This window comes from Ranitomeya imitator, chromosome 3 (assembly GCF_032444005.1).
Source record: "Ranitomeya imitator isolate aRanImi1 chromosome 3, aRanImi1.pri, whole genome shotgun sequence".
Classification (NCBI taxonomy): domain Eukaryota; kingdom Metazoa; phylum Chordata; class Amphibia; order Anura; family Dendrobatidae; genus Ranitomeya; species Ranitomeya imitator.
The window spans coordinates 574,297,399-574,325,095 of NC_091284.1; the positions used below are offsets into that span (position 1 = coordinate 574,297,399).

Sequence of the window (27,697 nt, forward strand, 5' to 3'; positions counted from 1 at the left end):
TTTGTTTTTAATGTTAAAATGTCTGCATTTGATATCTCTCCAGTATTTTCTTTTTTATAAGCAAAATACTTATTTTTATATTTTCTGATGTTGGTTCCAGGGGTACACGGGCAGCAGTGGTGTGGTCAGTGGAGGCCTAGTGGAAGGAGTGACCGCAGACAGGCATCGAAGGCCTAAAATAATAACACATGGCTGTAGGCAATTTTAAATTGGTTCCAGGGGTACACGGGCAGCAGTGGTGTGGTCAGTGGAGGCCTAGTGGAAGGAGTGACCGCAGACAGGCATCGAAGGCCTAAAATAATAACACATGGCTGTAGGCAATTTTAAATTGGTTACAGGGGTACACGGGCAGCAGTGGTGTGGTCAGTGGAGGCCTAGTGGAAGGAGTGACCGCAGACAGGCATCGAAGGCCTAAAATAATAACACATGGCTGTAGGCAATTTTAAATTGGTTCCAGGAGTACACGGGCAGCAGTGGTGTGGTCAGTGGAGGCCTAGTGGAAGGAGTCACCGCAGACAGGCATCAAAGGCCTAAAATAATAACACATGGCTGTAGGCAATTTTAAATTGGTTACAGGGGTACACGGGCAGCAGTGGTGTGGTCAGTGGAGGCCTAGTGGAAGGAGTGACCACAGACAGGCATCGAAGGCCTAACATAACAAAAATGTCAATACAATGGTATTGTCAGTGGCAGGCATTGAAGGATGTCAGCGCATAGACTAAACATTGGTGGAGCTGTGAGATAATTTTGCAAGTGGTAGAGCACTGTTTGAGCTGGGGTGGGGGGAAACTGTCTTGTGGCCGGCGGTACAGGCCCAGGGCCCCTCATATTACAACGGTGTGTCTGACGTTGGGTGCACACCACCACCGCCAGAGACACTTTATTGTACTAGGAGGGACCCAGTGGCAGTGCCGTCGACCAAAAGCGGGCTCACCCACCTCTTCAGACAAACTGCACTCTCACGGGTGCTGTCGCCAAGTGTCGATACCACGGCCCCGTGTGGGGAGTTTGGCCATTTAGTGAGGTGTAAACATGTCGTATGCTGGACAATCAGGTGCAGAAAATTACGAGATTGGAAAAGGCATTCAGAATAGTCCACAGGCAAGACCTTTTCATAGGAAAGCTAGGTGTCAGCCGGGCAAGGTGGGGCAAAAGATTTCGAAATCCAGTTGTGGTTCATTTTAATGAAGGTTAGATCATCTACATTTTGGGTAGCCAGACGAGTCCTTTTTTCTGTTAGTATTGAACCTGCAGCACTGAATACTCTTTCTGATAGGACACTAGCTGCCGGGCAAGCAAGCTCCTGCAATGCATATTCTGCCAATTCTGGTGTCTAATTTTGATGCCCAGTAATCAAATGGGAATGACGGTTGAGGGAGAACATCGATAAGGGATGAAAAATAGTTTGTAACCATACTGGACAAATGTTGTCTCCTGTCACTTTGAATTGATGCTGCAGTACCTGTCCTGTCTGCGGTCATAGCAAAATCACTCCACAACCTGGTCAGAAAACCCCTCTGGCCAACGCCACTTCTGATTTCTGCCCCTCTAACTCCTCTGGTCTGCTGGCCCCTGCAGCTCGTGTGAGAACGATCACGGGCGCTGTGTGCAGGGAATGCCAGAAGCAAACGGTCAACAAGAGTTGATTGTTTGGTTGCTAATATTAGTTCCAAGTTCTCATGTGGCATTATATTTTGCAATTTGCCTTTATAGCGAGGATCAAGGAGGCAGGCCTACCAGTAATCGTCATCATTCATCATTTTAGTTATGCGTGTGTCCCTTTTGAGGATACGTAAGGCATAATCCGCCATGTGGGCCAAAGTTCCAGTTCTCAAATCTGCGGTTGTGCTTGGTTGAGGGGCAGTTTCAGGCAAATCCACGTCACTTGTGTCCCTCAAAAAACCAGAACCCGGCCTTGCCGCGCCACCAATTTCCAGTGGCCCCGGAAAAGCTTCCTCATTAAAAATATAATCATCCCCATCATCCTCCTCGTCCTCCTCCTCCTCTTCGCCCGCTACCTCGTCCTGTACACTGCCCTGGCCAGACAATGGCTGACTGTCATCAAGGCTTTCCTCTTCCTCAGCTGCAGACGCCTGATCCTTTATGTGCGTCAAACTTTGCATCAGCAGACGCATTAGGGGGATGCTCATGCTTATTATGGCGTTGTCTGCACTAACCAGCCGTGTGCATTCCTCAAAACACTGAAGGACTTGACACATGTCTTGAATCTTCGACCACTGCACACCTGACAACTCCATGTCTGCCATCCTACTGCCTGCCCGTGTATGTGTATCCTCCCACAAAAACATAACAGCCCGCCTCTGTTCACACAGTCTCTGAAGCATGTGCAGTGTTGAGTTCCACCTTGTTGCAACGTCTATGATTAAACGATGCTGGGGAAGGTTCAAAGAACGCTGATAGGTCTGCATACGGCTGGAGTGTACGGGCGAACGGCGGATATGTGAGCAAAGTCCACGCACTTTGAGGAGCAGGTCGGATAACCCCGGATAACTTTTCAGGAAGCACTGCACCACCAGGTTTAAGGTGTGAGCCAGGCAAGGAATGTGTTTCAGTTGGGAAAGGGAGATGGCAGCCATGAAATTCCTTCCGTTATCACTCACTACCTTGCCTGCCTCAAGATCTACAGTGCCCAGTCACGACTGCGTTTCTTTCTGCAAGAACTCGGACAGAACTTCCGCGGTGTGTCTGTTGTCGCCCAAACACTTCATAGCCAATACAGCCTGCTGACGTTTGCCAGTAGCTGCCCCATAATGGGAGACCTGGTGTGCAACAGTGGCAGCTGCGGATGGAGTGGTTGTGCGACTGCGGTCTGTGGACGAGCTCTCGCTTCTGCAGGAGGACGAAGAGGAGGAGGAGGGGGTGCGAACGGCTACAGCCAATTGTTTCCTAGACCGTGGGCTAGGCAGAACTGTCCCAAACTTGCTGTCCCCTGTGGACCCTGCATCCACCACATTTACCCAGTGTGCCGTGATGGACACGTAACGTCCCTGGCCATGCCTACTCGTCCATGCATCTGTTGTCAGGTGCACCTTTGTGCTCACAGATTGCCTGAGTGCATGGACGATGCGCTCTTTAACATGCTGGTGGAGGGCTGGGATGGCTTTTCTGGAAAAAAAGTGTCGACTGGGTAGCTCGTAGCGTGGTACAGCGTAGTCCATCAGGGCTTTGAAAGCTTCGCTTTCAACTAACCGGTAGGGCATCATCTCTAACGAGATTAGTCTAGCTATGTGTGCGTTCAAACCCTGTGTACGCGGATGCGAGGCTAAGTACTTCCTTTTTCTAACCATAGTCTCATGTAGGGTGAGCTGGACTGGAGAGCTGGAGATCGTGGAACTAGCGGGGGTGCCGGTGGACATGGCAGACTGAGAGACGGTGGGAGATGGTATTGTTGCCACCGGTGCCCTAGATGCAGTGTTTCCTACTACGAAACTGGTGATTCCCTGACCCTGACGGCTTTGGCCTGGCAAAGAAACCTGCACAGATACTGCAGGTGGTGCGGAAAATGGTGGCCCTACACTGCCGGAAGGGATGTTGCGTTGCTGACTAGCTTCATTGGCCGAGGGTGCTACAACCTTAAGGGACGTTTGGTAGTTAGTCCAGGCTTGCAAATGCATGGTGGTTAAATGTCTATGCATGCAACTTGTATTGAGACTTTTCAGATTCTCTCCTCTGCTTAAGGTAGTTGAACATTTTTGACAGATGACTTTGTGCTGATCAATTGGATGTTGTTTAAAAAAATGCCAGACTGCACTCTTCCTAGCATCGGATACCTTTTCAGGCATTGCAGACTGAGCTTTAACCGGATGGCCACGCTGTCCTCCAACAGGTTTTAGCTTTGCCACGCGTTTTGGGCAAGATACGGGCCCGGCAGATGGAACCTGTTGCGATGTTGATGCCTGCTGCGGCCCCTCCTCCTCCGCTTCAGAACTGCTGCCGCCTGCACCCTGTTCCCCCAATGGCTGCCAATCGGGGTCAAGAACTGGGTCATCTATTACCTCTTCTTGTAGCTCGTGTGCAACTTCGTCTGTGTCACCGTGTCGGTCGGTGGTATAGCGTTCGTGATGGGGCAACATAGTCTCATCAGGGTCTGATTCTTGATCAGCACCCTGCGAGGGCAATGTTGTGGTCTGAGTCAAAGGACCAGCATAGTAGTCTGGCTGTGGCTGTGCATCAGTGCACTCCATGTCAGATTCAACTTGTAATGGGCATGGACTGTTAACTGCTTCACTTTCTAAGCCAGGGACGGTATGTGTAAAGAGCTCCATGGAGTAACCCGTTGTGTCGCCTGCTGCATTCTTCTCTGTTGTTGTTTTTGCTGAAGAGGACAAGGAAGCGACTTGTCCCTGACCGTGAACATCCACTAACGACGCGCTGCTTTGACATTTACCAGTTTCACGAGAGGAGGCAAAAGAGCTAGAGGCTGAGTCAGCAAGATAAGCCAGCAAGATAAGCCAAAACTTGCTCTTGCTGCTCCGGTTTTAAAAGCGGTTTTCCTACTCCCAGAAAAGGGAGCGTTCGAGGCCTTGTGTAGCCAGACGACGAACCTGGCTCCACAGCTCCAGACTTAGGTGCAATATTTTTTTTCCCACGACCAGCTGATGCTCCACCACTACCACTACCCTCATTACCAGCTGACAATGAACGCCCCCGGCCACGACCTCTTCCACCATACTTCCTCATTGTTTTAAAAACGTAAACAAACTAACGGTATTTGTTGCTGTCACACAAATTACACGGTGAGCTATAACTTCAGTATGATTTAGCTACCCCTTTACAGGTGAGTGAGACCACAACGAAAATCAGGCACAATGTTACACACTCTGTTGTTGGTGGCAACAAATGAGAGAGATGCCACACACGCAGGACTGTCACTGAAGCACAAATGTAAATATTAATCTCCCACTGATTTTGATTTTTTTTTTTTTTCAGGGAGACTTTAGGAAAAAAAAATAGAATAAAATGATTTTTTCAGGAAGAATTTAGAAACCAAATAAAATAAAATGATTTTTTCAGGGAGAATTTAGAAAACAAATAAAACAAAAAAAGGCTTTCTATGGCCCACTGAGTGAGAGATGACGCACACAGGAGTCAGGAGTGGCACACAAGCCCAGAGGCCAATATTTATCTCCCACTGATTGATGTAGTGATTTTTTCAGGTAGATTTTGGAACCCAAATCAAGCTAAAAAAATAATAGGCTTTCTATGGCCCACAATTGGAGAGAGAGAGAGAGATGGCACACCCAGGAGTCAAGACTGGCACACAAGCAGAAAGGGCAATATTAATCTCCCACTGATTTGTTTTTTTTTGTTTTTTTTTTCAGGGAGACTTTAGGAAAAAAAAAATAGAATAAAATGATTTTTTCAGGGAGAATTTAGAAAACAAATAAAACAAAAAAAGGCTTTCTATGGCCCACTGAGTGAGAGATGACGCACACAGGAGTCAGGAGTGGCACACAAGCCCAGAGGCCAATATTTATCTCCCACTTTTTTTTTTTTGTTCCAGGGAAAATTTATAAACCCAATAAAAAAAATAATAAATAGGCTTTCTATGGCCCACTATCTGAGAGACAGAGAGAGATGGCACGCTTAGGACTGGCACACAAGCCCAAAGGCCAATATTAATCTCCCACTGATTGATTTATTGATTTTTTCAGGTAGAATTTAGAACCCAAATAAAGCAAAAAAAAAAATAAAAATGGGCTTTCTATGGCCCACTGAGTGAGTGATGATGCACACAGGAGTCAGGAGTGGCACACAAGCCCTGAGGCCAATATTTTTCTCCCACTGATTGATGTAGTGATTTTTTCAGGTAGATTTTAGAACCAAAATCAAGCAAAAAAATAAATAGGCTTTCTATGGCCCACTGAGTGAGTGATGATGCACACAGGAGTCAAGAGTGGCACACAAGCCCTGAGGCCAATATTTTTCTCCCACTGATTGATGTAGTGATTTTTTCAGGTAGATTTTATAACCCAAATCAAGCAAAAAAATAAATAGGCTTTCTATGGCCCACTGAGTGAGAGATGACACAGACAGGGATGGCACTCTAGCAGAAATGTCAATCTTAATCTCCCACAAAAAAAAAAAAAAAAACAGGGAGTGTCCTTCAATTACTATCTCCCTGCAGTAATCTCAGCCAGGTATGGCAGGCAGCAATAAGGAGTGGACTGATGCACAAATTAAATAAAAAGTGTGTACAAACCAAAAAGATAGCTGTGCAGAAAGGAAGGAACAAGAGGATTTGTGCTTTGAAAAAAGCAGTTGGTTTGCACAGCGGCGTACACACAGCAATGCAGCTATCAGGGAGCCTTCTAGGGCAGCCCAATGAGCTACAGCGCTGAGGGGGGGGGAAAAAAAAAAAAATGTAGCTTCCACTGTCCCTGCACACCGAAGGTGGTGTTGGGCAGTGGAAATCGCTACAGCACAAGCGGTTTGGTGGTTAATGGACCCTGCCTAACGCTATCCCTGCTTCTGACGAAGCGGCAGCAACCTCTCCCTAAGCTCAGATCAGCAGCAGTAACATGGCGGTCGGCGGGAACTCCCCTTTATAGCCCCTGTGACGCCGCAGACAGCAAGCCAATCACTGCAATGCCCTTCTCTAAGATGGTGGGGACCAGGACCTATGTCATCACGCTGCCCACACTCTGCGTTTACCTTCATTGGCTGAGAAATGGCGCTTTTCGCGTCATTGAAACGCGACTTTGGCGCGAAAGTCGCGTACCGCATGGCCGACCCCGCACAGGGGTCGGATCGGGTTTCATGAAACCCGACTTTGCCAAAAGTCGGCGACTTTTGAAAATGAACGACCCGTTTCGCTCAACCCTATTCCTTACATTTCACACAGGAGGAGCTTAGTCTATTATGGGACATGTTCTTTTACTCCTGTGTGTAGCTGCCTGCCTGTGATTGGGCAACATCATACAGGGAGGAAGAAGTACACTTCCCCAGTAAAATCTCCCTGATAATAGCCATGTGGACGTAACCAAAATTAACTAATTTGATGACAATTACTATGCTTTTATCCCAGCAACAGAGAGGTGAAATTTAAACCATTATTTTTTCTGCTTTGCAGTCAGTTACATTGTGTTCTATTCAATATGGAAACATTTGGTGACGGGTCCTCTTTAAATTGATATGATTTTAGAGTCCCCTAAAAACTGTGGACGCTGATTATCCTAATTTACAAGAGGTAAAACTTTTCAGAAGAAAAATAGTAATTTTTGCCAGAAGAAAAAGTGCTGCATGTTTTTTTTTTTTCTTTTATTCTAATGAAAGTGTGGTCCTAGCCTAATGTAATGTATATAGTGCTAGTTGGTTTCAATTAAATTCTCTATTTTTTTTTAGTTGAATTAATGTTCATTTTAAAATTTTTGCATTTTGGTGTTGGGATTTTTTGTAATTCACCCGTTAAATGAGCAGCATGCACATTTACCGGTATTTTTGTAATTCAAGATACTATCCTACACCTGTTTTTTATTTTACTTGGGGATACATCTTGCTTTAAATGTAAGTCACGGTTCTGATTAAAGTTATTACTTCCAGATTTCAGCTGCAGACTTTCCATGTTTTATAAGAACATGTACTGTAAGTTGGATCATAAGACCCTACATGTTGACATGATTTTCATAAGCCATCTGCACTTTTAACGAAGCGATCCTGCTAAAATTACTACTTGCTCATAAATGTATTGTGGAGAGAGCACAGCACTAAAAACACGTGCCCTTGTCTGTCAGTTGCCTTTTAACTTTTGAAAAATAAAGGTAAATTCTATGTTTGACCCAGTTGGCAAGTTTCAGATGTTTTTAAAATGTTTCAATACTATTTGAGAAAATTAAATTAGACGTGACTGAAAGGGTTGGCACCCTTTAAATTGTTTCAGAAAATGAAATATTACTCCCAGAAAATAATTGCAGTTACACATGTCTTGTTATACATACGTTTATTTACTTTGTGTGTATCAGAACAACACAAAGAAAAATGAAAAAAAAAACAGTTTGTTTGGACATCTTTTTGGTCTTCATGGTGTTTTTTGGTTAGGCTACTTTCACACTTCTGTCTTTTCAGATCCGTTGCAATGCGTCGTTTTGGGGAAAAAAACGGATCCTGCAAATGTGCCCGCAAGATCCGTTTTTTTTCTCATAGACTTGTATTAGCGACGGATTGCCACACGTCGCATCCGTCGTGTTTTGGCGGACCGTCGTCTGGAAAAACTTTGAATGTAACGTTTTTTGTCTGCGTCGAAAAAAACATACAGCGATGGATCCTGCGGCATCTGTCGGTGGCTAGAATGGAAGCCTATGGGTGCAGGATCCGTTGCTGTCTATCAAATGACGGAATCCAGCAACAGATTCCGTTTTTTTACACTGAGCATGCCTGGAAGGATTTCTATTCCTTTAATTTACCCATTTTTCCTGCAGCTGCTGCATCGACGGATCCATCAAAAAACAGGATCCAGTGCATCCGTTTTTTACAATCTGCACAGGATCCGTCTTTTCAACACTTTGAAGGATTGTGACTGATTCTGAAAGACGGAAGTGTGAAAGTAGCCTTAGGCTGCTTTCACACATCAGGTTTTTGGTTTCAGGCGAAATCCGGCAAATTTGCTAAAAAAACGGATCCGGCGTAAATTGTGAAAAACTGATGCACCGGATCTGTTTTTTTTGCTGTATCCGGCTCTCTGTATTGTGCATGGTTTTGGACTGCCTGGTGGGCGGGGGTGAAGATGGGGGGGTGACGAAGAGAGAGAGAGAGAGAGATATTGCAGGAGACGTTTTTTTGTGTCCGGCAAAAAAGCCTGAAGGGACGGATCCAGCACAAAACTGATGAAACGCATGTCCTTCAGGCACAATCTGGCGGTAATACAGCTCTATGGAAAAAAACGAATCCGGATTGTGCCTGAAAGAAAAAAACCTGATGTGTGAAAGCAGCCTTAGTGATGCCTCTTGCTTAAAGGTGTTGCAGCCTCTGTGACCTTTCAGAGAAGGTGTGTATACACTGACAGACTATGAGACACTAAGATTACACACATGTAGGCTTCCTTTCACTAAGCAATGTGACTTATGAAGCTGATTGCTTGCACCAGAATTTAGCTGCTTCATAGCACAAGAGGTGAATACGTATGCACATGCCAATTTTTAGTTATTTCATCCCATACATTTAATTACGCCTATATTTTTCTCCCTTCACCTACTTAGACTATTTAGTGCTGATGCATCACACATAAATCTGATTACATAAATATTTAAACACAGGTTTTAATGTAACAAAAAAGGTAAAAAGCCACATGGGTGAATACTTTTGCAAGTTACTGTATATGTATATATTTATAGAATATGTTCTTCCCTAAAGCAATGGAAGACCGGCCTGCCTGAGATTATACTTGTCAGGTTTGTGTCACTTCCTCTGCAAGTTCCAGTTATCTCCTTTTTTCTGACTGCAATGAACAGCTATATCCATTTCCAGAGATAATTGAATGTAATGATGGAGGAGGCTGCCCCAGAAGGCTTTGCATTCTCTGCTCTTTGTACTGGCCCTAGAACTAAAGGGCCAAGTTAACATAAACCTGAGCTGGCTGTTTAACCTTCATTCTCTTCTGGACATGTAGATGCAATAACATTTGCAGCTGAAAAGGTCCTTTCTCAGATTGTAATGTTTTGGGATGTAAATGAAGCATTTTGTCTCTTGACTAGCCTGGAGGTGTTATGCAGGAAAACACAAGAAGTTACTGGGATTAGCTCCACACATCTCTTTTCTTATGGAAAATGCCGGAGCAGCTTTTAGAGCCATAAAGTAAAGTAAAGGTACCTTCACACTAAACGACGCTGCAGCGATCCAGACAACGATCCGGATCGCTGCAGCGTCGCTGTTTGGTCGCTGGAGAGCTGTCACACAGACAGCCCTCCAGCGACCAACGATGCCGGTAACCAGGGTAAACATTGGGTTACTAAGCGCAGGGCCGCGCTTAGTAACCCGATGTTTACCCTGGTTACCATCCTAAAAGTAAAAAAAACAAACACTCTGCTTTCCGGCCGCTGTGCTCACAGCCAGAGCAGAGAAGCAAAGCGCCGGGGACAGACAGCGGTAGGTAAGTATGTAGCGTTTGTTTTTTTTACTTTTAGGATGGTAACCAGGGTAAACATCGGGTTACTAAGCGCGGCCCTGCGCTTAGTAACCTGATGTTTACCCTGGTTACCAGTGAAGACATCGCTGAATCGGTGTCACACACGCCGATTCAGCGATGTCAGCAGGAGAGCCAGCGACCAAAGAAAGGTCTGGCCCTCTAGCCCCGACCAACGACATCACAGCAGGATTCTGATCGCTGCTGCGTGTCAAACTAAACGATATCGCTAGCGAGGACGCTGCAACGGATTGCTAGCGATATCGTTTAGTGTGAAGGTACCTTTAGAGCAGTGTGGACAACATCCAGGGAGATTGCTTACATTTTTATTTGTTTGCCTTGCTCTTTATCTTGCAACCATTAAAAGTGATTCCCTCAATGCAGCTGCAGCCTCCAGTCTTGTTTGAGAATGCAAACCCTCCTCTCCAAAATTAAAGAAATGATTAACCCTACTTATACCCCGGGTCATGAAAATATTGAAAATATGTTTTGATGTGCTAAATAAATAGTGATGCTGGAGAACACCGACATCTTTATTTGTATTCTCCTATAATCAGTCAATTGACCCGATTGCATTTGTGCCTTTTTGGCCGGCGTCACACTTGCGAGTTTTACGGACGTAAGAGCGCAGAAACTACGTCCGTAAAACTCGCAAAAAATACGGCACAATTTTTCTCTATGCCCCTGCTCCTATCTGCCGTATTAAACTGATCAGTATTATACAGCTTTCTACGGCTGTAGAAAATCGCAGCGTGCTGCGTTTGTCACCGTATTGCGCAAATAAAACGTCAATGAAAGTCTATGGAAGCCCCAAAAATACGGATTACACACAGACCAGCAGTGTGACTTGCGAGGAATACGCAGCGCTGTTAGAGAGAAAAGCCGGTAATTCAACTACCGGCTTTTGCTTTCTCCTTCCTAAACCCGACATGATATGAGACCTGGTTTACATACAAGAAAAAACACCAAAAAACAGGCAAAGATGCTTACCTGTCTAAATAGGCCTCAATACAAATGCACAAGCAGGGTGCAGCGGACCCAAACAAAATTGCAAATGCACAGGTGCAATACCTAATGAAACAGCCAGCCTTCAATAAGGGTTTGGCCACACGCCACATACAGAGTATTTTATCTTAGTGCATTGGTGTACCACACGGCCAAACCCTTATTGAAGGCTGGCTGTTTCATTAGGTATTGCACCTGTGCATTTGCAATTTTGTTTGGGTCCGCTGCACCCTGCTTGTGCATTTGTATTGAGGCCTATTTAGACAGGTAAGCATCTTTGCCTGTTTTTTGGTGTTTTTTCTTGAATGTGTCCTTTTTTGGTGTTTTTCATGTTAGAGTAGGACTAGCAATACGTAAGGACCCTTGGCGTGGGTTGCCAGCTTCCATATTATGGCCCTAATATCAACTAATACCTTACATATATTTATATGTTTTTTTTTGCACGTATATTTTTTGCAGGGTGCAGCTGGGCCCAAATTGTTCTGTACACTGTGGCCTCTGTTCACACGGGATGCATTTTAGCACTGGGCAGCCCGCCATAGGGCGTTATTAATAGGCTGTAGCCAGATGCTTTGTATTCCTTGTGTGTACACGCCACATACAGAGTATTTTATCTTAGTGCATTGGTGTACCACATGGCCAAACCCTTATTGAAGGCTGGCTGTTTCATTAGGTATTGCACCTGTGCATTTGCTATTTTGTTTGGGTCCGCTGCACCCTGCTTGTGCATTTGTATTGAGGCCTATTTAGACAGGTAAGCATCTTTGCCTGTTTTTTGGTGTTTTTTCTTGAATGTGTCCTTTTTTGGTGTTTTTCTGGTTTACATACAGTAAACCATCTCATATCATCATTTTTTTTGCATATTCCACACTACTAATGTTAGTAGTGTATATGCAAAATTTGGCCGTTCTAGCTATTAAAATAAAGGGTTAAATGGCGGAAAAAATTGGCGTGGGCTCCCGCACAATTTTCTCCGCCAGAGTAGTAAAGCCAGTGACAGAGGGCAGATATTAATAGCCTGGAGAGGGTCCATGGTTATTGCCCCCCCCCCCCCTGGCTAAAAACATCTGCCCCCAGCCACCCCAGAAAAGGCACATCTGGAAGATGCGCCTATTCTGGCACTTGGCCACTCTCTTCCCATTCCCGTGTAGCGGTGGGATATGGGGTAATGAAGGGTTAATGCCACCTTGCTATTGTAAGGTGACATTAAGCCAAATTAATAATGGAGAGGCGTCAATTATGACACCTATCCATTATTAATCCAATACTAGTAAAGGGTTAAAAAAAACACACACACATTATTAAAAATTAATTTATTGAAAAAATCACAAAGGTTGTTGTATTAATTTATTCTACTCTCAATCCACTCACTGAAGACCCTCGATCTGTAAATTAAAAAAAAATAATAAACCAACAATATACTTACCTTCCGAGGATCTGTAAGGTCCAACGATGTAGATCCATCTGAAGGGGTTAAAATATTTTGCAGACACGAGCTTTGCTAATGCAGGCTGCTCATATCTGCAAAACCCCAGCGAATGAAGGTAAAGTAGGTCATTGACCTATATTTCGCTTCATTTGCGGTGAGGCGCCCTCTGCTGGCTGTTCCTAGATCGTGGGAACTTTCCTAGAAAGCTCCCTTGCTCGAGATCATATGAGGACAACCAGCAGAGGGCGCCCTCTTATGGTGGCATTAACCCTTCATTACCCCATATCCCACCGCTACACGGGAATGGGAAGAGAGTGGCCAAGTGCCAGAATAGGCGCATCTTCCAGATGTGCCTTTTCTGGGGTGGCTGGGGGCAGATGTTTTTAGCCAGGGGGGGGGGGGGGGCAATAACCGTGGACCCTCTCCAGGCTATTAATATCTGCCCTCAGTCACTGGCTTTACTACTCTGGCGGAGAAAATTGTGCGGGAGCCCACGCCAATTTTTTCCGCCATTTAACCCTTTATTTTAATAGCTAGAACGGACAAATTTTGCATAGACACACTACTAACATTAGTAGTGTGGAATATGCAAAAAAAATGATGATATGAGATGGTTTACTGTAGAGGTCTCATATCATGTCGGGTTTAGGAAGGAGAAGGCAAAAGCCGGTAATTGAATTACCGGCTTTCTGCTATCTCGCGCTGTATGAAGTAATAATATATATACATATATACTATATATAGACAGTATATATGTTTTTTTTTTTTTTTAACACATGGATCCCTTGTATAGCCGTTTGTCGGTTTTGCAGGCCTGCGATAAAAACACGCAGTACGGATGCCATACGGAGGATGCCATGCGCAAAAAACGGTGACACACCCTGCCTACGGAGGAGCTACGGACCACTATTTTCGGGACTTTTCAGCGTATTACGGCTGTAATATACGGACCGTATTTTCATACGCTGAGTGTGACGCCGGCCTTTATCTGTTTTACTAGTTTAGTGTTTTTAAATAGTATTTAATTTGCACTAAATTCCTCTTTAAGTTGCACATTTTATGAATTGTTTTTGTGTTCGCTTGTTTTTTTTGTTTTTTTGTTTTTAGTATGCCCCAATGTGGGTGTATTTTTCCCCCATGTACCAATTCATTAAATGTGACTTTTCGAAAAGTTGCATCTTTCTTCTTGCACATATATATTCCTATACCCACCTGGAGTGATTTTATGTTTTCCTTCAATAAATCCACCCTGAACTTTTTTTTTTTTCTTTAGATTTATCTTTTATTGAGGAGAAGGGAAAGGGTTAAAAAAAAAAAAAAAAAACACACCACATTTGTTTACTTTTTTTTTTTTTTTTTTTTTTTTTTTTACGCTGGGACAAAACAAAAAAAAAAGTGACTTAAAATGCAAATGATAATTCGAGCCCTATATTTTATTCCAAACTATGTCTGTGGCTATTGGTAGCCTGCCATAGAAATGCTAATTTGTCCTCAGTGTAAGAAATAGAAACGTGCACATATTGGATATTAAACATCTCCAGAATAAAGGTACCGTCACTCAGCGACGCTGCAGCAATATAGACAATGAGCCGTTCGCTGGAGCGTCGCTGTTTAGGTCGCTGTAGAGACATCAAACATGGCAACTCCAGAACGACGCAGGAGCGATCCAGTGACGTAACGGCGACTCACTTATCGTTGTAGCTGGTTGTTAGCTCCATGTAAAACACTGCTGGCATCGTTGCTTTTGCTGTCAAACATGACGATACACGCCGACCTGGCGACAAAATAAATTTCTGGACTTCTAGCTACGACCAGCGATATCACAGCAAGATCCTGATCGCTGCTGCGTGTCAAACACAACGAGATCGCTATCCAGGACGCTGCAACGTCACGGATCGCTGTCATTCTCGTTGTAAAGTTGCTGAGTGTGAAGGTACCTTAAATGAATGTGTGACTATGGCTTTTAATCAGACTGTGTGGGTCAATGAATGTAATTGAAGATTCCACTCACCCACTCCTGTCCCGGCACTGGAAGAACAGGCAGGATGCCTGTATGCCGGCCTTCAGGGTGTGGAAGCGCCGTTCGCAGGTCCTGGGGCCTTAGCGCACGTGCGGGCGTTTGGCAGCGCAGTCCGGAGTCCTGTGGCTCTTCTGCGGCTGCCACGCCGCTCTCTTCCCCCACTGCTGCCGCTGGCTCTGATTTCCGGGTGCGCGGCGGTGATGCGCGGGGCACGCTGGGAGTAGGCGTGGCCTCGTGACGTCGCTGCTGCGCGCCGGATCCAAGATGGCGGCGCCCATGGACAAGCGCTGCGGCGTCACAGGAATCCCCTGGCGGTCTCCTGGTGGGCGCAGAGGTGGGGGAGGGGCAGAAATTGGTACCGGGTGAGGCGGTGAGCAGAGTGGATCATCCTTTAAAAAGGAGTGGATCCACAGGGAATGTGCTCACATATACAGAGCTCAGCTATGGAGGACTGTATGGAGCAACACTCACATCAGTCATCACCACAGCAGCAGCAGCAGCAAGATAGCCTATCAGGAGCTATGTCTGCTCACCAGCATGCTAGGAGGAGAACCAGCAGTCATCCGGATCGGAAGTCACAGGACTCCTCAGCTTCTAGGAGGGACGTTATCCGTACTCCAGATCAGCCTCAAAAGCCGGTACCCTTGAGTGTCAGCGGGTGGTGAGTGATCTTCGTGAATGTCACATGGTGTTAATGGGCTGCATATCTCTGCTTGCTTGTCAGGTGCCGAGGAAGGCTAGTGCCAAGTCCAAGAACAAAGAATGTGCCCTCTGCAAAGCCCCGCTAGCAGTCCAATGGCAGAAAAGCCTCTGTGCGGACTGCATTCAAAAAACTATTCAGGATGAATCCCCTGACTTTGCCGCTAGTCTCAGGGCCATGATTAGGGCAGAGGTTAAAGGGTCTTTAAAATCAGCCCTTAAAAAGAGGAGTAGCAAGGTCTTAGAGACTGTTCCAGATTCTGATACCCCTCAATCTGACGAGGAATATCAAGAAGGACCTCTGTCTCCATTTTCGTCCTCTTCAGTGTTCTCTGGCTCCTCTTCGGATAGTGATGTTGGGGGCCGACCATGCTTCCTAACTGAGAATACAGATAAACTGGTTAAATCTGTTAGGGCTACAATGGGCCTTAAAGATGAGAAGGAGTCCAGATCAGTAGAGGACGTTATGTTTGGTGGTTTGGAGGAGAAGAGGAAGCGTACCTTTCCCGTAAATACTAGAGTTAAAACCCTTATAGAAAAGGAGTGGAAAAAGCCTGAAAAGTCGGGTAGTCTTCCCTCAGCTTCTAAGAGACGTTATCCTTTTGAGGACAAAGATTCAGAAATATGGGATAAAGCCCCTAAAATTGATGGTGCGGTGGCCAGATCTTCTAAGAGATCATCCCTACCCTTGGATGATTCAGGCGTCCTAAGAGACCCTTTAGATAAAAAGGCTGATGCTTTTTTAAAACATACCTGGGAGGCAGCCGCAGGAGGTTTAAAACCGGCAATAGCTGGAACATGTGTTGCCCGCTCCCTTATAGTCTGGCTGCAACAAATAGAGGATCAGTTAAAATCAAGAGTGCCGAGAGATGAAATCCTAGCCAATATGGCAATGGCACAAGGAGCAGCGGCCTTTATAGCAGATTCCTCAGCAGACTCTGTAAGACTTGCAGCTAGGGCAGTGGGATTGTCTAACGCGGCAAGACATGCCTTGTGGTTGAAGGGGTGCCCAGGGGACTTACCCTCAAAAAATAGACTCTGTTCCATTCCGTGCGGCGGCAAATTCCTCTTTGGTCAGAAACTGGAGGACATTTTAGAAAAAGCTGGCGACAAGAAAAAAGGTTTTCCCTGTTTTCCAGTGGATATCAGACGGCCTTATTTTCGGAGAGGAAAATTCAATAGAGATCGCCCTCCGGGAGATAGAAGAAACTGGGATTATAGAGATAGGAAAGGATCGGGGTACATGTCTAAGGGCCCCTCCACATCCACAAAAAAGCCCCCCCAATGACGCCAAGCTAGAAGTAGGGGGAAGGCTTTCTATCTTCACGCCTGGTTGAATATTTCCCCCAGTCGTTGGGCGTTGAATGTTGTCAACGACGGACTAAAAATAAAGTTTATTCATCCACCTCGACAGACTTTTGTGTTAACACCATGCAGGAAACTTCCAGAAGAACAGCTATCTCTGGAAACAGAGGTATTGGGGCTAGTTCTAAAACAGGTCCTAGTAGAAGTTCCAAAAGTAGAGGAAGGAGAAGGGTTTTATTCCCCTCTCTTCTTAATACGAAAACCAGATGGCTCACTAAGGACTATTGTCAACCTAAAAAAACTAAATCGGTCAATAAAAAAATTACTCCTTCAAGATGGAGTCGGTAAGCTCAGCGATAAAGATGCGGTTTCCAGACTGCTTCATGGCAGCTATAGACTTAAAGGACGCGTACTACCATGTCCCAATTCATCAAGACTTTCAAAAATTTCTGAGGGTAGCAGTGTTTGTCCAAGGTCATCTCAAACACTACCAGTATGCTGCCCTTCCATTTGGTCTATCAATAGCGCCAAGGATATTTACAAAATTAATGTCAGAGGTCATGTCCTTCCTCCGTTCCCGGGACATAGTCATTGTCCCGTACCTAGACGACTTCCTGATAATAGGCAGATCAGTGGATCACTGTCTTGCGCAAATAGAAGAAGTGACTACGACCCTAGCAGTATTAGGTTTGGAGGTAAATGTCGCCAAGTCGAGATTAACACCAGTGAAAATTCAATCCTTCCTGGGGTTGATTCTGGATTCCACGCGTCAACTCTGTCTCCTGCCGGAGAACAAAATTTCCAAAATACAAAGTCTTGTGGAACTGGCGATAGTGATGACACTAAGAAAGGCGATGTCCCTGCTAGGGTCACTAACATCCTGTATTCGTGCTGTAAAATGGGCACAACTTCACCTGAGGCAATTACAGTGGGAGGTCCTGTCAACCCAGAGGTTGTTAGAAGGGCATTTGGAGGGAAAAATTCACCTCTCAATACGCGTCAGAGATTCCCTAGTCTGGTGGTCAGTAAGGGATCACTTGAGCTCAGGGGTTCAGTGGCTGACTCCAATAGAGGACGTGATCACAACGGACGCGAGTGGTACAGGATGGGGTGCACATCTGGGGTCCCTTTCCGTTCAGGGGTCCTGGTCCCATACAGAAAGACATCAAACATCCAATATAAGAGAATTATGGGCTGTAGAAAGGGCAGTAAAACATTTCCTTCCAATTCTTCAGGGTCGTCATACCAGAGTAATGTCCGACAATTACGCGGTAGTAGCCTATATCAATCATCAGGGGGGAACGAGATCCCTTTCACTCATGAAGGCAACATCGGCGCTCCTTCAATTAGCAGAATCTCACCTACTGTCCCTCACAGCTCTACACATAAAGGGGGTCGAAAACACAAAGGCGGACTACTTAAGTCGCAAAAAGCTTAGGCAGGGAGAATGGTCACTGAATCCCAGGGTATTCCGACAAATAGTGCAGGCCTGGGGAGAACCGGTAATAGACTTGTTTGCCACGCTTCACAACAGGAAGGTGAAGAAGTTCTGTTCGCTAGACCCGAGGGGGAACCCGGTTGCAGTAGATGTCCTCCGCATACCGTGGAAGTTCAGTCTCGCTTACGTGTTTCCCCCAATAGCATTAATTCCGGTTGTAGTGAGGAAGATCAGGACGGAGCAGGCAAGAGTGATTCTGATTGCTCCATTCTGGCTGAAAAGGCCATGGTTCTCTCTCCTAAGACAAATGTCGGTAACCGATCCATGGATCCTACCAGAGGTCCCGGACCTGCTTACCCAGGGTCCAGTATGTCACTCTCAAGTGAAGGGCTTCCATCTGGCAGCCTGGAATTTGAGAGGGCACTACTAAGAGTTTCTGCAAGCAGGCTTACAGCTAGGACTTGCTACCAATACACTTAAGGTTCAAGTGTCAGCATTAGGAGCTTTATATCACTGTAATTTAGCTTCCAATAAATGGGTTGCCCGTTTCATTAAATCATGTAGTAGGTCCAGACCTGTAGTAATTCAGAAAATTCCTCCCTGGGATTTAAATCTCGTTTTAGATGCTCTAACTAAGAATCCTTTTGAGCCCTTGTAAGAATTATCAATAAAATTTCTCACTCTAAAAACCGTGCTATTGGTAGCCTTGACGTCCACACGTAGGGTTAGTGATTTGCAAGCCCTGTCTGTTTGTCCTCCATACGCTCATATATGACGACAGGGTGGTTCTAAGACTAGACCCGGCTTACCTACCTAAGGTAGTCCTTAAATTTCATAGGAGTCAGGAGATAGTATTACCCTCTTTTTGTGTTAATCCAAAAAATCCAGGTGAGGAGAGGTTTCACACTCTCGATGTAAGAAGGTCTATGTTACAGTACATATCCTTGATCAGTCAGTGGAGGAAGGATCAGTCTCTATTTGTAGCTTTCCAGGGTAGCAGGAAAGGTCATGGGGTGTCCAAAGGTACTATTGCCAGGTGGATTAGGGAGGCCATTAGCTTATCCTATACTGCATGTGGCGTTCCGATCCCTGAAGGCATCAAGGCTCACTCCACCAGGGCCGTGGCTACTTCCTGGGCAGAAAAAGCAGAGATATCGCTTGATCAGATATGTAAGGCTGCTACCTGGTCCTCACCATCTACCTTTTTTTAAACACTACCGACTGAACTTATCTTCCTCTACTGACCTTACCTTTGGTAGAAGGGTGCTGGAAGCGGTGGTCCCTCCCTAAGGTGTTCCTTTCTCCAAAAATCTCTCATGTGTGCTGTCATGGGAGACGGGAAAACACCAAGGTTACTTACTGGTAGCCGGTTTTTCCGGAGCCCATGACCGCACCTGTATATTCCCTCCCTTCTTTTTCACCCTTTGGTGTGCACTTTTAGTTGGGTGTTTTTGTTATTATAATGTGGTGGTGGATTACTATGTGTACTAACCAAGGAGGCCTCTCATGCTCTGAAAACCAACTGAAGCGAGGGAGAGGTACCGCCCTTTTATTTCAGTAGGTTTCCTGTCCTGACTGGGCAGATCCCCTCTCTCATGTGTGCTGTCATGGGCTCCGGAAAAACCGGCTACCAGTAAGTAACCTTGGTGTATTTCAATAAGTTACCTTTACAATTTTATTTTTTTTACAAAGAGTAGTAGAAAAAAATATTTTGTTTTGCAATATTGTATAGCTTTAGCGCCAACATTTTTTACTACTGCAATAGGTAATAAAAAAAAATGTACCACGTAATTTGTCATTTCTCCAGTGTACTGTAATACTCTGTATGTGATTGGACACCTGGCTAGTGAGGGAGTGCAAATTTTGCTAGAATGGATATCTGTCGCCATACCTAATTCGCTGAGTTATTAATGCAGAGGAAACAACCCAAGAACTGACCAACTGTGGAAGGTACACTTCTCAAGGCCTTTATCTATGAGTGTAGTAACCACTTGGACGCTAGATGCATCTCCAGATATTTTACAGCAAATGGCAAAAAGTGTAAATGGTGTTTATTTATTTTTTTACAAATCCAAAATATGTATAGTTTTTTTTTTTTCACACGCACATGCACTTTGTTTTACAAAGTTTTTATTCTGCAAGAAAAGTTAGCAATATAACAAATTTTTAAGTTTTATTATTTGTCTTCTGTCTCTCTGTTGTCTAAGCTGTATGAGGGCTCAGCTTTGCTTTGACGAATTGCAGTCTTTATTGCTACCAATTTGGATGTGACTTTATTTTGGAAGCTTTTTAGTATATCTTTTGTAAGATCATGAAATATATAAAAAAAACAGCGATTCTGACTTATGGCCATAACAGTGGGATAAAAGGCACGCTCATTTGTATAGAATATTCACTGCTCAAAAAAATAAAAGGAACACTACAATACCACATCCTAGATATCACTGAGTGAAATATTTCAGTTGCAAATCATTACACAGGGGAATGGGTTGAGAACAATAAAACATAAAAAATGATCAATGTAATAAAATGAATATCCTATAGAGGTCTGGATTTGGCATGATGCTCAAAATCAAAGTGGAAAATCAAATTACAGGTTGATCCAACTTCAGTGGAAATGCCTCAAGACAAGGAAATGATGTTCAGTAGTGTGTGGCCTCAACGTGCCTGTATGACCTCCCTACAACGCCTGGGCATGCTCCTGATGAGGTGGCGGATGGTCTCCTGAGGGATCTCCTCCCAGACCTGGACTAAAGCATCCGCCAACTCCTGGACAGTCTGTGGTGCAGCGTGACGTTGGTGGATGGTGCGAGACATGATGTCCCAGATGTGTTCAATCGGATTCTGGTCTGGGGAAAGGGCGGGCCAGTCCAAAGCTTCAATGCCTTCATCTTGCAGGAACTGCTGACACACTCCAGTCACATGAGGCCTGGCATTGTCCTGCATTAGGAGGAACCCCGGGCCAACCGCACCAGCATATGGTCTCACAAGGGGTCTGAGGATCTCATCTCAGTACCTAATTGCTGTCAGGCTACCTCTGGCGGGCTGTGCGGCCCTCCAAATAATGCCACCCCACACCATTACTGACCCACTGCCAAATCGGTTATGCTGAAGGATGTTGCAGGCAGCAGATCGCTCTCCACGGCGTCTCCAGACTCTGTCACGTCTGTCACATGTGCTCAGTGTGAACCTGCTTTCATCTGTGAAGAGCACAGGGCGCCAGTGACAAATTTGCCAATCCTGGTGTTCTGTGGCAAATGCCACGCGTCCCTCACAGTGTTGGGCTGTGAGCACAACCCCCATCTGTTGATGTCGGGCACTCAGACCATCCTCATAGTCGGTTTCTAACCGTTTGTGCAGACACATGCACATTTGTGGTGTGCTGGAAGTCATTTTGCAGGGCTCTGGCAGTGCTGCTCCTGTTCCTCCTTGCACAAAGGCTGAGGTAGCGGTCCTGCTGCTGGGTTGTTGCCCTCCTACGGCCCCCTCTACGTCTCCTTGTGCTGGCCTGTCTTCTGGTAGCACCTCCAGCCTCTGGACACTACACTGACAAACACCGCAAACCACCTTGCCACAGCTTGCATTGATGTGCCATCCTGGATGAGCTGCACTACCTGAGCCACTTGTGTGGGTTGTAGAGTCCGTCTCATGCTACCACGAGTGTGAACGCACAACCAACATTCAAAAGTGACCAAAACCTCAGCCAGAAAGCATTGGTACCGAGATGTGGTCTGTGGTCCCCACCTTCAGAAAAACTCCTTTGAGTGTGTCTTGATAATTGCCAATCTTTTCTATCTGTTGTCTATTCCATTTGTACAACAGCATGTGAAATTGATTGTCAAATAGTGTTGCTTCCTAAGTGAACAGTTTGATTTCACAGAAGTTTGATTTACTTGGAGTTACATTCTGTTTAAGTGTTCCCTTTATTTTTTGAGTAGTGTATAATATATGTGTGTGCGTGTGTGTGCTTCTCACAAAATTAGAACATAATAAAAAAGTTAATTTATTTCAGTTCTTCAGTACAAAATGTGAAATTCATATATAGAGTCATTGCAAACAGCACGTCACGACAAGGACGTGATAATGCGCAGTGTCCTCCCAGAGACGATCCTAACTTTGATTGTCTATATAAAATTCGGACAGCAGTTGAACACTTCACAGAAAATTTACTGATGCATAGAACCCCCAAAGGGACATTCTCTGGTTCATTTCAAAGGGAGGCTAAAGGTACCGTCACATTAAGCGACGCTGCAGCTATATAGGCAACGATGCCGATCGCTGCAGCGTCGCTGTTTTGTTGTTGTGTGGTCGCTGAAGAGGTGTCACAGACAGCTCTCCAGCGACCAACGATGCCGCAGTCCCCTGGTAACCAGGGTAAACATCAGGTTACTAAGCGCAGGGCCGCGCTTAGTAACCCGATGTTTACCTTGGTTACCATTATAAATGTAAAAAAAACAAACAGTGCATATTTACATTCCGGTGTCTGTCCCCTTGCCGTCAGCTTCTCGCACTGTGTCAGCGCTGGCCGGCCGTAAAGCAGAGCGGTGACGTCACCACCGTGCTTTACGGCCGGCCGGCGCTCACAGTCAGTGCGGGAAGCTGACGGCGAGGGGACAGACACCGGAATGTAAGTATGTACTGTTTTTTTTTTTTTTTTTTTTACATTTACAATGGTAACCAGGGTAAACATCGGGTTACTAAGCGCGGCCCTGCGCTTAGTAACCCGATGTTTACCCTGGTTACCAGTGAAGACATCGCTGAATCGGCGTCACACACGCCGATTCAGCGATGTCTGCGGGAGATCCAGTGACGAAATAAAGTTCTGGCCTTTCTGCTCCGACCAACGATGTCACAGCAGGATCCAGATCGCTGCTGCGTGTCAAACACAACGATATCGCTATCCAGGACGCTGCAACGTCACGGATCGCTAGCGATATCGTTGTTGAGTGTGAAGGTACCTTTACATTTCATCAATACTTGCAACATTTTTCTTGGAAAAAAAATGAAATTTTTCAATATCAAGACCTAATTTTATTAAATTCTTTGTAGTAACTGTGCGTTCAAAATGCTCACTATACCCCTGGATAAAATCCATAAGGGGTGTAGTTTACAAAATGGGGTTACTTGTGGAGGGTCTTCTTCAGTATAGGCACCTTAGCGGCCCGGCAAAGGCGACCTGGTGCCCACAATCTATTTCAGCCAAATTTGTGTTCCAAAATTCAAATTGTACTCCTTGCCTTCCGAGCCCTGTCATTTGTCCAAACGGGTTTATAACTAAATAACTAAATGTGGTGTATCTACACAAGCATAATTACTGGGTAACAAATTGTGCGTCCATTTTCTCATACTATCTCTTGTAAAAGTGAAAAAATTGATGCTAAAGCAATATTTTAAAGGAAAAATTATTATTTTTTTATATTCCACTTTGCATTAATTCCTGTTTAGCACCTCAAGGGTTGAAAAATTTACTGAGAGCAATTTTGAAGGTTTTGAGAGGTGTGATTTTTTTTTTTTTAAAAATATCACTTTTGGGGAGTTTCCAATATATAGGCCCCTCAGTCCATTTTAGTCTGAATAGGTCCCTAAAGAATCAGGTTTTGTAAATTTCTGCTAAACCTTTAACCCTTCTAACATCCTAACAAAATGAAATGTTTGAAAAATGATGCAGATGTAAAGTAGACATGTGGGAAATGTTAATGAAAGTTTAACATTTAATTTGAAAACTGCAAATTATTCAAAATTTTTACCATAATTCCAATATTTTCACAAATATACATAAAGCATAATGACCAAATATTTACCACTAAGATAAAGTTCAGTGTGTCATGGAAAACTAGTGGGATCAGTTGACGCATTCCAGAGTTATAACCAAATAAAGTGACACTGGTCAGATTTCAGATATTTGACTTGATTAAGGTAAAAAAAATTGGCTAGGTCACTAAGGTGTTAATTTTTTTTTTTTCAGCAGTGTTCTAGATGTTTGCCTTGGTCTTGTTAATGGTGTTATCCGCTTTATGTAATAAACAAATAATTTCATGTTTGTTTTTGTTCTAGTTTACATTTTATTTTAATTTTAACTTTATTTAACTTGTACACTTTAATCAAGGCTAGTAATATAACCAATGGAATGTGAGTAAAACTTAATTTTTTTTCATTGACCCTTAAGGTACCGTTACACTAAACGACTTACCAACGATCACGACCAGCGATACGACCTGGCCGTGATCGTTGGTAAGTCGTTGTGTGGTCGCTGGGGAGCTGTCACACAGACCGCTCTTTCCAGCGACCAACGATCAGGGGAACGACTTCGGCATCGTAGAAACTGTCTTCAACAATGCCAAAGTCCCCGGGTAACCAGGGTAAATATCGGGTTACTAAGCGCAGGGCCGCACTTAGTAACCTGATATTTACCCTGGCTACCAGTGAACACATCGCTGGATCGGCGTCACACACGCCGATCCAGCGATGACAGCGAGTGATCAGCGACCAAAAAATGGTCCTGATCATTCCCCAGCGACCAACAATCTCCAAGCAGGGGCCTGATCGTTGGTCGCTGTCACACATAACGAGATCGTTAGCGGGATCGTTGCTACGTCACAAAAAGCGTGACGTTGCAACGATATCGGTAACGAAATCGTTATGTGTGAAGGTACCTTTCGGCTTGAGGTAAATCATTGTGACATAATGGCAGATAACCTTTGACATGTTGCATTCATCAGTGCAGATGAACAGAAGGCAGTGGTCTTGATCTCTGTGTAATTAGGAGTGCTGCCACTCATGAGCATTGTTCTTTGGTGATAAGAGCAGTGAAGTGTGTTATACAACATCCTTATCATGCTTGTAACTGTTCCACACAAGTGCTAAGCATCCTGGTAGGTAGCTACTGCTAGTAGGTAAATGTAATTGAGGGAGAAGGACAGAATTGTCAATTACAGGAATTTGACATAGTGATCATGTCCTAGTTAAACCTGTCTTTGGGCAAGTTAAAAGCCATGACTAGATAACTAAATCACTGATCATCTTGGGTATACTTAGGCTAAGTGCACACGGTGCAGAATTTCAGCGGAAATTTCCACGGCAATTCCGCAACTCCTGCTACGGGTATATCGCATGCGTATTCCCGCTAAACACTAGTGTTTTGCAAACGTTTTTAGTTTGCAGGAGGCTAGCGTTTTCCAAGCGATCTGTAGGACCACAGGTTCTCTATGGGGTTCAGATTAGATGAACAAGGGGTCCATGTCATTATTTTTTCTTCTTTGAGACATATACTTGCCAGCCACGCTGTGGAGTAATTGGAGGCATGTGATGGAGCATTGTCCTGCATGAAAATCATGTTTTTCTTGAATGATACCGACTTCTTCCTGTACCACTGCTTGAAGAAGTTGTCTTCCAGAAACTGGCAGTAGGTCTGGGAGTTGAGCTTCACTCCATCCTCAACCCGAAAAGGTCTCACAAGTTCATCTTTGATGATACCAGCCCATACCAGTACCTCACCTCCACCTTGCTGGAGTCTGAGTCGGAGTGGAGCTCTCTGCCCTTTACTGATCCAGCCTCTGGCCCATCCATCTGGCCCATCCAGTGTCACTCTCATTTCATCAGTCCATAACACCTTTGAAAAGTCAGTCTTAAGAGATTTCTTGGCCCAGTCTTGACTTTTTATCTTTTGTTTCTTGTTCAAAGGTGGTCGTTTTTCAGCCTTCCTTACCTCGGCCATGTCCGAGTATCGCACACCTTGTGCTTTTTGATACTCCAGTAACGTTGCTGCTCTGACAGATGGCAAAACTGGTGGCAAATGGCATCTTGGCAGCTTCACGCTTGATTTTCCTCAATTCATGGGCAGTTATTTTGCGCCTTTTCTGCCCAACACGCTTCTTGCGACCCTGTTGGCTATTTGCCAAGAAATGCTTGATTGTTCGGTAATCACGCTTCAAAAGTTTGGCAATTTCAAGACTGCTGCATCCCTCAGAAAGACATCTCACAATTTTGGACTTTTCAGAGCCCGTCAAATCTCTCTTCTGACCCATTTTGCCAAAGGAAAGGAAGTTGCCTAATAACTAAGCACACCTTATATAGGGTGTTGATGTCATTAGACAACACCCCTCCTCATTACAGAGATGCAAATCACCTGATTTACTTGATTAGTAGTTAGCTCTCAAGCTTGAACAGCTTGGAGTAGGACAACATGTATAAGAAGTATCATGTCATTAAAATACAACTTGCCTAATAATTCTGCACACAGTGTATGTAGCAGTAAAAGGAAAAATCTTTGATATCACAGAAAAAGAGCCAACTAAAATTTTCACTGTCAGAATCAAAATCATTAATAAATGGTTCATTTCATTCCTGAACCTGACAACTTTTGAAAATATGTAGGACCATGTAATCTCCCCAGTCTCTTATTTTTGCTTTTAAGCTTGGCATGAAGATCATATATTTATAGTGATGTATAAGTAACCGTGAAAAAAGCTACTGTATATGCTTCAAGTTCACTGGCTCACCAGTAATAATGCTTACTTACTTGATGTATATCTTTTTATAGCTTGTGTATTTTTTTAACCAATAATCACATGTCCTTTTGTTGAAATTGCTTACAAGTAGTAAAATGACTGATGTAATCTGCATCCCCATTTAGTCAGGCATTTAAGTATGCCATATTTGTCAATCACATAGCTGGCACTTGACAGGAGCAGTCATCCCTGTTGGATACTTGCATCCTAATGAAGCACTGAAAACAAGGATTTCAATGCATGTACAGTAGTTTTAAGTGGTCACATCATGCAAAATGTGCATTTAATGAATGGGCTGGCTGGCCTGTTTCTAAACAATTTTGTTTGCAGAGTGTCTAACCTTAATTACATTACTCTCCACATGCTCTCTTTTAAAGGGTCCTCTGAAGTGTGAAACCACAGATAACACTTAATATGTTTCTTTAGTAAACATAAAACCTTCATTGTCTCCACAGGCAGCAGAAAGCGTCACCTTTATTGGACCTGACACTCATGCAATCCAAGCTATGGGAGACAAGATTGAAAGCAAGCTTTTAGCCAAGAAGGCAAAGGTCAACACCATCCCTGGCTTTGATGGGGTGGTCAAGGTGAGGAGCGACTTGTGGCACCACTATTAACTTTTTGGTTGTTATGCTAGATTTACAACCTGTTTTATTTTCTTAGTTGCTCTTAGGGCCCACTTAAATCTTATATAGAATTGTTTACATTTTTTTAGACCTAAATATCTGGCATGTTTCCTCCTCTGCAAAACAATCATAAGGAAATGCAAAAATTCAAGGACATGACTTTGCAGGAAACCAATTCAGTAGCCAAGGACATATAAGATGTCCCCTGCATACTAGTGGCCATTCTCAGTCTAGATCGATTCTACAGCTGTGAGTCTCTTAAGGATACATCTCGAGATTGCGATATTCAGGTGCACCTCAGAAAATTAGAATATCATCAAAAAGTTAATTTATTTCAGTTTTTCAGTACAAAAAGTGAAACTTGTATATTATATAGAGTCATTACAAACACAGTAATCTATTTCAAGTGTTTATTTCTGTTAAGGTTGATGATTATGGCTTACAGCCAATGAAAACTCAAACGTCATTATTTTTTTATTATTATTATTATTATACATTTTTATAGCGCCATTTATTCCATGGCGCTTTAC

The 27,697-nt window shown here is 44.3% G+C and overlaps 1 protein-coding gene across 1 annotated transcript in view; it reads left to right on the plus strand.

The window, feature by feature from the left end:
- Nucleotides 1–27,697, plus strand: part of PCCA (propionyl-CoA carboxylase subunit alpha) — a 791,250-nt gene that overhangs the window by 226,172 nt on the left and 537,381 nt on the right. Inside the window, exon 7 of the mRNA XM_069757971.1 lies at nt 26,997–27,128. Coding sequence (XP_069614072.1) covers nt 26,997–27,128 — 132 coding nt within the window. The remainder of the gene's footprint in view (nt 1–26,996; nt 27,129–27,697) is intronic.